Source organism: Micrasema longulum, unplaced genomic scaffold (genome assembly GCF_059751315.1).
Source record: "Micrasema longulum isolate JH-2025_06_02 unplaced genomic scaffold, ASM5975131v1 h1tg000095l, whole genome shotgun sequence".
NCBI lineage: Eukaryota > Metazoa > Arthropoda > Insecta > Trichoptera > Brachycentridae > Micrasema > Micrasema longulum.
The window spans coordinates 450,036-460,271 of record NW_028277301.1 but is presented as its reverse complement, the minus strand read 5'-3'; the positions used below and the strand labels follow the sequence as shown (position 1 = coordinate 460,271).

The 10,236-nt window shown below is 34.0% G+C and overlaps 1 protein-coding gene across 4 annotated transcripts in view; it reads right to left on the bottom strand.

The window, feature by feature from the left end:
• Window positions 1-3,588: 3,588 nt before the first annotated feature.
• The window catches only part of LOC148284728 (mitochondrial uncoupling protein 4-like), a 24,150-nt gene continuing 17,502 nt past the window's right edge, over window positions 3,589-10,236 (bottom strand). For all 4 annotated transcript variants that reach the window (XM_088235685.1, XM_088235663.1, XM_088235669.1 and 1 more), the window contains 3 exons: window positions 7,702-7,878; window positions 5,750-5,972; window positions 3,589-3,789 (listed from right to left, as the gene is read on the bottom strand). In XM_088235685.1, the coding sequence (XP_088091811.1) occupies window positions 3,618-3,789; window positions 5,750-5,972; window positions 7,702-7,861 (555 nt within the window). In that variant the 5' untranslated portion in view covers window positions 7,862-7,878 and the 3' untranslated portion in view covers window positions 3,589-3,617. The remainder of the gene's footprint in view (window positions 3,790-5,749; window positions 5,973-7,701; window positions 7,879-10,236) is intronic.

Below are 10,236 nucleotides of genomic sequence, written 5' to 3'. Positions count from 1 at the left end.
TACTTCAGAATTTCCTTCTTTAGAAGAACAACATGACAAAAAGATATGACTTATTAGCGCCATATGTATCGATGTAATATTTAGTAATTTATTTATATTTTTATTTTAACGCCTTTTAGGATTTTACACGTTTTACATACATTATATACGTATAAAGACAGACATGTATTTTACACAAAAGTAGCAAAAAATCAAAACGATTTTAAGAAGAATAATAAAAATAAAAAAATATGAAGAAAAATCATCTTTGCATATTAGTATAAAATTAGCCGGCAACACGGCAACAGTCGGCTATCGCCGTTACATGTTAGGAATCTTTTTTTTAATGTGAGGAAATATGGTTTTAAGACAACATTTAATTTTGGTTTGTAAGCGCTCCTGTAAATTCTGTTTTTTTTAAATATATTTATGACTGTTTTATCGGATGTGCGATAAAATGAATGTTATCATTATAAAAAAACACGGATTTAAAATTTAATGTTCATAAAAAAATCAATTCAATAAAAAATAAATGAAATTTTAAGATACTTATATATTAAAGAATATAATAATTATCAATTCTTGTATCCAACATTATTCCTAGCAGTGATGCTGGATTACAACACCCTCGAAACTCGTCAAATTTTTCTTGGATATATTTATTTATTTATTTATATATACGCTCAATGGGCATTTTTATGGAGACATTTATACATAGAAAATTATTATAACAAAATTAGAAAGACTCAATGGTTTATAATAGACTTTGTAGGAGTGGAAGCGGGAGAGAGGTGTTTATAATTGAATTTGATTCAGTGATCGTTTGAAAGAAGACAACTTGTTATCAAAGAAATCAAGACTGGTATGTTTGTTGGCAGACCTAAGAATTCTGTGCATAGGGGAATGAAAACCATATTAGTTCTATGGTACTACGGTATGAAAGAGTATGTTTTGTCTGAGGTTTCTAGTTGGGGTATTTAATTTTATTGAGCTCAGTAGTTCAGGTGCATCAAAGAGTGAGTTGAGAATTTTAAATAGGACTATACGGTCGGATTTATTTCAACGGTCAAAGAGAAGATATATTCAAGGTAGTTTCTAACTCATTATACGTATAAAGGTCTCTGGATAAGCCCAACATCCAGCCTATCTTTCTCAAAAATCGATGTTAAACTGATTCAATATTCTTGATGTGAACATCATAATATGGAGACCACACAGAGGAATACTCTAGGTGCGGGCGAACTAGGGAACAATTGGTTGGTTGGAAGAAATTGCCATTTGGCAATAAGCCCGCCAATGTACAAATAACATTATGTACAAAAAGTTAAATAAATAAATAAAAAAAACAGAAGAGAGTTTTGGGTATTGATATTTTTGAAGTCAGCTGTGCTTCTGTTAATACCCAAGAAGTTTAAAGGATTTATTGATAACATGTTCAATATGAATTGTAAAAGAAAGTTTAGTGTCAAGTATAGTACCCAAATATAAATATACTGAAAGAGATCAGCTTGTATGTTGCCAATAATTATACTAACGTGAGATCTCATGCACTGTACGGCCCTTTTCACACATACCACGACAATCTACCCGGCCCAGAAAATTACCGGGCCGGGTGGATTGGCGTGGCATGTGTAAAAAGGGCCTTTTATGCACCCAGAAGCCGCAAAAATGCAAGTCAGAATTCACCCATTAATAGGTCAATTCACTTGCTGAATACGACTTCTGCGGATAATACGGATCTATTTTTCTGTACATATCGGCAGTTTAGCAGCTATCTGATTTCTTTTCGTTAACCTCTAAATTATATTTACAATCTGCATTACGCGATGGGTAAACCAGCCCGTAAAGCAATGTAGACCACAATTCGGGGGCTTAGGGTCATAAGGGCGAAACTACAAAAAATGCTGTTTTGTGTTAAGTACTAATCTGATATCCAAACAAAATATCCTGTTAGTGACAAAAAGATGAAACTCATCCGATAAGTAGTTAACTAGATAAATTTGTGTGAAACTACAAATGAAGCGTTTTGTTTAAAGTCAGAAGAATAAAACACCTTTTACATCATTTTGTTAATTTACTAATGTAAGCGCAAGTTAGGGTCATATAGACGAAAGCGTAGTTTCATATTTTTGTCTCTAAAACATTGTATGCTCTATTAACTGTATTTTTTATTTTCTTTATTTGTTACCCTTAAAAGACAGTATTATTTTTTGAAAACTGTTTTATCATTTATCTCAAAACTGTGTTTTTGTAGTTTCGCCCTTATAACCCTTAACCCCCGAATTGGGGGTATTAAAAGCAGACCTAGAATTCACCATCGTAGAAGCTACTGAGATATTTGCAAAAAACTTTGAAAAAAGAATTGTGAGATTTCTCATTATGCTTCACTAACTGAGATCTGTTTTTGAAAGATGTAGATACGGTTTTGAATTACGCTTTTATTTAGTTAGGTATGTTTTTATGCATAGTTTATTTTGGCATCAATTACTAACTTTCCGTTTTTGGTGGAGATTTGCTTCTAATACCCTCAAGTGTCAAATAAATAAAAATCTAATGGGAAAGCAGGGATTTCAAAAAACCTACTACTGCTACTACCCATTTCCCTGCAGAGATAGGCAGAGAGAATGGACCGCCACACACGTCTATCCTGGCACACATTCCTAGCTTCTTCACACATACATACATCTTGTCATACATGCCCTTCGGTTCTGTCTGCTTTTGACATGACCAGAATTAAGATTTTGGTTTATCTGATCATGCCATGTCCTCCTTGGTCGTCCTCGTCTCACGTTGCCGTTCATTTTTGCCATATGTACTTGTTTTACCATTCTTTCGTCGTCCATTCGCTCTACATGACCAAATCATTTCAGATATCCTTTCTTAATCTTATCAGTTATACTTGACTCAGATTTACACTCTCGCCTGATTTCATCATTCGTAACCCTGTCATACATTGATTCGCCACACATTCGTCTAAGAGATCGCATTTCAACCGCGTTCACTCGGCTTTTTTTATCCTTCCTCTGCCTGTTCAATGTTTCACATACATAAGTGTTGGGACTAAAATTTCGTTGTGTACTCCCAGTTTAGTTTCGATTGACATATTTTTACCAGCAATTACTGTGCTTAGTGCGCCGTTCATTTTGCTGCCCGCATTCACTCTCCTTTCAACATCCTTTTCTACTCTTCCATCTCTTGAAAACGTGCTTCCCAGATACACAAATTCTTCTACTTGTTCGAGACATTCGTTGTTTATATTTTTTATGCAGTCAGTAACCTCACTTCCCTTTCAAATACCGTCACTTTTGACTAACTTTCGTTCATCGCTAATTCGCTCTCCAGGCACACATCATACATTCTAGAGACTATTTGTTGCAAATCCTCGTTGCTGCTTGCTAACAGAACTGCATCATCAGCATACTACAAGCAGCTTACTGAAAAATTATCAATTTTCACTCCAATGCCCCATACATTATATATATCTTTCATACAGTGGTCCACGTATAGATTAAACCCAAATGTTAATAAATGTAAACAAATAACACGAAAAAAAAAAAAATTATTTTTTAAATTATAAATATAGTACAGAAATAAAAATAAAAATATATAAAGTAGCATTCCCATTTTTTATTTATACGTTATGATGGCGTAGACATCATGATTTTAAATTGTTCAAATGTCAGCCAAAAAGAAACAGCCCAGGGAGCCATACGTAGCCACACGGGAACAAAGCCTTTGTAAAGAGCCAAGAATCCTTCTCCGTTGACAGTTTTCTTCAGACAGTTCCAGGACGACCTGTAGTAGAGGCCCCTAAAAAAAAGTGCAAAACGTATTTCATAACTCAATTGAGAGGGAAAACATTTTTGAGAGGGTAATATGGAAGTCTAGGCATTTGCAGGGCTTATGACCTGTCATTGGCCGTTTTTTTTTCAGTATCAGTGCTTCAGAACAGCGCTTATTTGAATTTTTTTAAACATATTACAATTTGCTACCCACTAAGTGTAAAGTGCTTATATTAAAAAAATATATATTAAAAAAATTATTTACATTATTGTATATTTTTACACATTTAACATATATTTTTTTTATATTTATTTTTACAAAGGAGATTTATATTAATACTAACTTGTATAATATTATCTAAATTTATTAAAACAATGAATTTACAGATATAATTAACAGCCGGTAAGATCAGTAGCTAACATAAATAGATAAAAAATATTTAAAAAATAATAATACTTACACATAAGTTAGTTTAATAACCTTTCATATATAAAAATTCGATCGAGTAGCTACTTTCTTATTTTGCTCTTGTTACATGCTTTTTTGGCAATAAATTAAAAATTCTACGCACTAAGTAATTTTGAGTTCCATTACCATACCTATTACATATTTTTGGGGCTATCAGTTCATTACTAGTGTTCATTATACGTGAAGCGTGTATTATGGTTATGTTTGAGAGAAATTTTGAAATTATTGCTTTTGAATTGTTCTAAAATAATTGCCACAGTAATCCTCGAACTGGCAGAGTTTTATGTGTTTTGTACAGGAGAACTTTATCACCTCTTTGTCAGTAAAATTACGTAATTTTACCGAAAGGCGCGGTAAAATACCGTAATTTACGGTATTTTACGGTAAGAAACTAATATGACGTAATAATTTTTAATTTTCGAAGACATAATAAATACGAGTGGCTTTGTTTTAGGACACGTGACATGACAGTGAAAACCAGGTTTAGATCCATCGGGTGGTTGCCGAGATTTATTTTAAGTACTGGCAGACCCGACAGACGTTGTCCTGCCCGAACATTGGCTTGCTTGCTTATTACCTTGGAAAAAGACTTTTCATTGATAACCTACTTATCACCTTGGTACTTGTTTATGGTTGAATTCTAAAACATAAAATAATTCATTTTGAAATAGAGAATTCTTTTTGCTAATGTCTAACTCGGCTCTTCTCACCAAGATGGGAGCACTTTATTTATGAATGCGATTTTCAAAAATGTATTTAATGTCAGTTAATATTATTTTAGTATTACCAAAAATCCAAGAAAAAATATAAATGAGAAGAAATTATAAAGAATGAAAGGAAATAATTTGATTGGGATCCAAAAAAAAGAATGCTGTTTGTAAATATTCAACAAAAACAAACTTTTTTAAACGCAAAAAAACAACATCCTTTTTTTTAACTATGCGTTGTCGTCGAATACAACCCTGGTAGGTCGATGAAAAAAAGATTTTTGCTTCTAACTTTTTTTCCACAGAATCGATTGAAAATTTTAATATTGACGAATACGCACAGCGCAAATATCTACATTTCACCGAAAACCGCACGTAAATCGGTTAAGCCGTTTAGAAGAAGTTCAGTGGCATCACACGTAAAGAAGAATTATATATGTTCAAGGTCATTCAGTATGCACTTTTTAAACTTTTTTTGATAAAAATGGTTACTATGTTTTGAAACTTAACAGGATCAGTGAACATAGGGCCCTTAGTAAAACCTTAAGTTTATGGCCTTGAACGACCACCGCTAATGCCGCGATTTTGAAAAAAATGGTGCTTAAAATAAGTTTTTTGTGTATAATTACGTCCCTGAAGATTTTATAGAAAAAAAAATTAGGAATGTCTAAAAAAAAACATTTACTTTTCCTTTTTAAGAAGCCTTTATAAAACAGGGTGCTTTGAGTTCCAGTCAGTTTCACTTTAGGAAGCCTAAATTGGTGACACTTTTCGTTTGATGTTAAAGTTGATTTATACGAAATTCATTATACCTTCCTTTCTCGTCTGTGGGCTGGTTCATGTATCTGGTCATCACAACGTCCGCTGGAGTGCCCAATGCTGCTGATGCGAATCCCGAGCAAGTACTGGAAACAGCCTGCAGAGGCCACTCATCAGGTAAGCCGTACTTTAGCTGAATGTACTGTTTGGACATGTCATAGGTGGTCATATCACCTAAGTTGACAAGCGCAGCGCGCTGCATACTGGGGAAAGATCCTGGAATCAAACATCATCTTTACACACACGTTTCAATGAGAGAAAAATAAGCTAGAAAGACTCATCACATGACGTTATATCTTATATGGCCTACCCTAGTACCACGAAACCGTCCAATTTTGCCCTTAATGGATATTTTGCCCACTGAGTCTAATCTATGGTCAACCTTCAAAAAAATAAATTTCCATTTGATTTCGGTAAATTTAGTACATTAAGGAGGAAAGTAGATTTATGTCACTAACTTCACTCAGAAGCTTTTGTCACTAACTTTACTCAGTGGCTTGTCAGAACCTGTCAAAGGGCGCGTGTAATTTGTTACGGGCCAATTACGACTCGGTGTTTTTTAATATACTGCTCGATGGCAAAGACAAAGGTAAGTTGATATAGACAAAGGTTATCAGATCATTTCATGTTCAATTAACCCGCATAAGTTAAGCCTCTGGGTTGTTAATTTTGCCCAAACGAAAAAATGTGTTAAGGTTGTCACTTTCTTATTTTCATAATTAGTTCAAATGAAATTAAAACTATTATGAAAGTTTTGCACACATTAGATATTTAAGATTTTTCTTAATTCATTTGATAATGCGTTTTTATATTCCTTATATTGCTTTTTGATAGTTTCTGAAACATTTCTCATTTTTTCCATGGTATACAATTTGTTTCTATATTAAATCATTTTCATTATATCTGGAGTTAACCAACCTCCATTATTATCCACCCTTAAACGCTGTTTTTTCACTTTCGTAGCTATGGACTTAGATTCCGAAATAATTACTACTATTTTTTTTAATTGATGTCGTCTGGTTTTAACCTATTCATTAACTATATTCCTGAAACAGTTATCATTTCTCACAACATAGGTATAAGTATTTGCCATTTCGAAAATTGTGTGTACCTACCTGATATTAAAAAATGTCATTTAGGTAATTAAGACTAAGATTATTGGTATGCGTACTTAAATATAACATATTATTTATTTAAATAAACAAGATTTATTAATTTTTCTTAAGTTATCAACCAGATTTTGACAACCCTAAGGCCTATAAATTGCTTGTATGGAAACAAATAGAGTTCGGCGGGTAAATTTTCCCAACTGTTTTTAGACTAATATTTTATTAGTGAGCCATTGAAAATATGTTTAACCGACAATTATGCCCTTGAATTAATAATAGACAAGAACGCCATATGAGCTACAGTTCAACAAATAATGGTTGCGGGCAAACATGGACGAACGTGGAGGTAAATTTGCCCGCCATCAAAATTTTCAATTGCTTGGAATCGCATTTAAACATGACAGAATTTACAATTGGACCCAATTTAATGATAACCAAGGTCATTCTTAGTAATTAAAAAGTAAAGCATAACTTACATTTTTTTGAGAACATCAACATAATTGTAAAAAAGCGGGCAAAATTGGACGGTTTTGCGGTAGTAAAGAAAATAATGATAACTTAATAAAGATAATAAACTTAACATTTAAACATTCCTTATAAACTTTGGTTTCTCTTTGTACCCTTTTATTATACAGTGCCTTGTAAGGGCTCTAATGATAACCCTCACTTGGTTTGGCTTAGTTTGATTAGGTCGAAAGCAAACCTATGCGAGTGCGAGTGCGAGTATCCTAACCTAACATAACAACATAAAAAATAAAAACCCTAGCATAACAACTGTTTTCCCATTTTCTATTATGTGCATTATCTTTATCATTATTTTTTTTTAATAAACTAACCTTTCCACAGTCCAGTGATTCCTCCTGTCCTTATTATCTTTAAGAAAGCATCGAGAGGCCCGTTGACCCGAGGCGGAAGGCCCAGAAGCCTCTGTTTACCCTCCATCTGCAGCTGGACCTTCACCAGATCAGTCGGTGAGGCCAGACATTGACTCATCATGCCGCAGGTAAATCCACCTGCAATAAAACAAAGAAAATACACCTTTATTGATTTATAAACTCGTATAAACTATTTAAATTTATTGCAACAGAGAGGAAAAACATTATTGAGAAGGGAGTATGGAAGTCTAGGCATTTACAGGGCTTATGACCTGTCGTTGGCTGGTTTAAGTGGCCACTTTACACACCGTGTAACATTCACAATTCTGCCCATGTTTAAACATCCACATTTCCTCAACTCTTCCTTCTGTTGATTTTTGTGAAGTAAAGGAGCTGAAACCTTTATTATGCGGGCGAGATTCATCCGGCTGAACCAAATCACCTACTAGGCAACGCCTGAAAACCAATTTCTATTTTTTATGTTTCTTCTTTTACCAGGTAGTTAATTCAACAATGTTTGAGTATGTCCAAATGCTTGCAGACTGTCTGGATTTCTTCCCTACGGAGTCATTCATATTCAAATCATGTGAACTATTTTACTTTTTAGTTATATGCGACCGGTTTCGAGGTATTATTCATACCATTAGGACTTGAGATGTGGATGAAAATAGAAATGTTTGTTAGGATAGACGTGGGTGGTGGTATATTCTCTCTGCCTACCTCTATGGAGAAATGACGTGGCGTAGTAGAAGAGCTTGAATATACTTTTTTTTAATTTGTAATACATCCGTACGCCTACAGAAGAGGATTGGTGTTTATTTACAAGGTCCACAAGGTAATGACTAAGAAAAACCTATTTTAAAGTCACTCAGATCCTAAAACATGCAACAAAGCTGCTAACAAAAACGAGATCTTCAAGTAAAGAACTCGATAAAATACCTGAATTTGCAACGTTGTACAGGTAAACGTCGTTTTACGCCGGGGTTTCGTTCCGGGAGACACCGGCGTAAAAAAAATCGGCGTAAAATGAATACAAATATAATGGAAGATATAAGATTAGGTTCCGTGTCGAAATTCTAAGAACAATCAAACATGCTTATTTAATACATATCCTATATATATTCAAAATAAATTATAAATGTTTTTAATAATCAAAATTTAAATTCGTTTAAAAAATAAATAATCTCTTGATGTAAATAATGTTTTTTTTACAATAAATACTAACTCACCAGTTTATCGGTGCTAAATTAAATTCTAGCACTTAAAAAAAAAAAAAACACCCAATTTCATTTGCTTTGATTGTTGCTTCCTTTCTTGCAGAATCATGGCATAAACTACAAATATTGGAATATTGGAACGAAAACTTACTCGGAAACAATTTCACACACACAATAGGCTGCTCGCGTACACGGTAATAGAATAAAACAACGTGTAAAAGTGGGTCTGCTATTAGAATCGCGGCGCCTACTGTCGTCTGGTGTCGGCCGGACCGGGGAATCCCGCGCCGGCACCAACCGGCGTAATTGTAAATCGACGTAAATCGAACCGGTTCAAAACGACGTTTACCTGTACTGACAGCGAAGTCACCTGTTCATAGAACCAAAAGTTTTCAACAGTTTGCTGCAAAAGTTGGATGGACGGTAGGAAAATTTAAAATGGCTGTATACAGGCAGTCATGTGACTAAAATTCATCTGCTCAGTTTCCTCATCGAAGTCTACTCCGGTCCGGTAGTCTGGAACGCTCCATGTCTTTTAGGTTGAAATTTATTTATCAATGAAATCATACATTCTTTATATAAAACAAGGTACAAAAGAAAAATTAAAAAAAAGTAAGACCAATTACAGATTTCACACTAATTTATTATAAATGCAGGAGGAAAGGGGGAAAATAATTTAATTCTAAAAAAGGAAAAATAAAAATATTAAATAAAAAGTACATAAATTACTGTCTTTGAAACGCAAAATCCATCGACGAGCTGTCTTTTCATTCTTGGCATTTTCACTGAACACTGCGCAAATATCGCGAGCAGTTTTATTCCCTCCATTGAACGCGAACACAACAAAGCGCCGAAAATATTCACTTTCGTCTACTGGACATTCCATTTTAAAGGCTTTTAAATAAATAAAATAATATATGTAACGTAAAAGCAAACACAATATCACACAATACCTTTACCATCTTGTTTTATTTTTTTGTGTTCCTTTTTTAATTTGGAAAAAAACGGACACAACTTATGTTCACACCAAAATATATATTTGGAAGATGAGGAGTCACACAACACCTATTCTTATTCTTAGAGGTGGGGGTCAGTGCTATTCAAGCTCCTGACGTCACTGCGACTTGTGAAGATTTATTGTGACGGGTCCCCGTGAATAGTTCTCGACCTCTAAGCCCAGGTCTAAAAATAGCCTGGCTACTGTGTGGAAGGCGAGAGTTTAAATTATGCCAAATCTCCCCCTCCGAGCCCAGGTCTATAAAGACCCTGGCTACTGCCT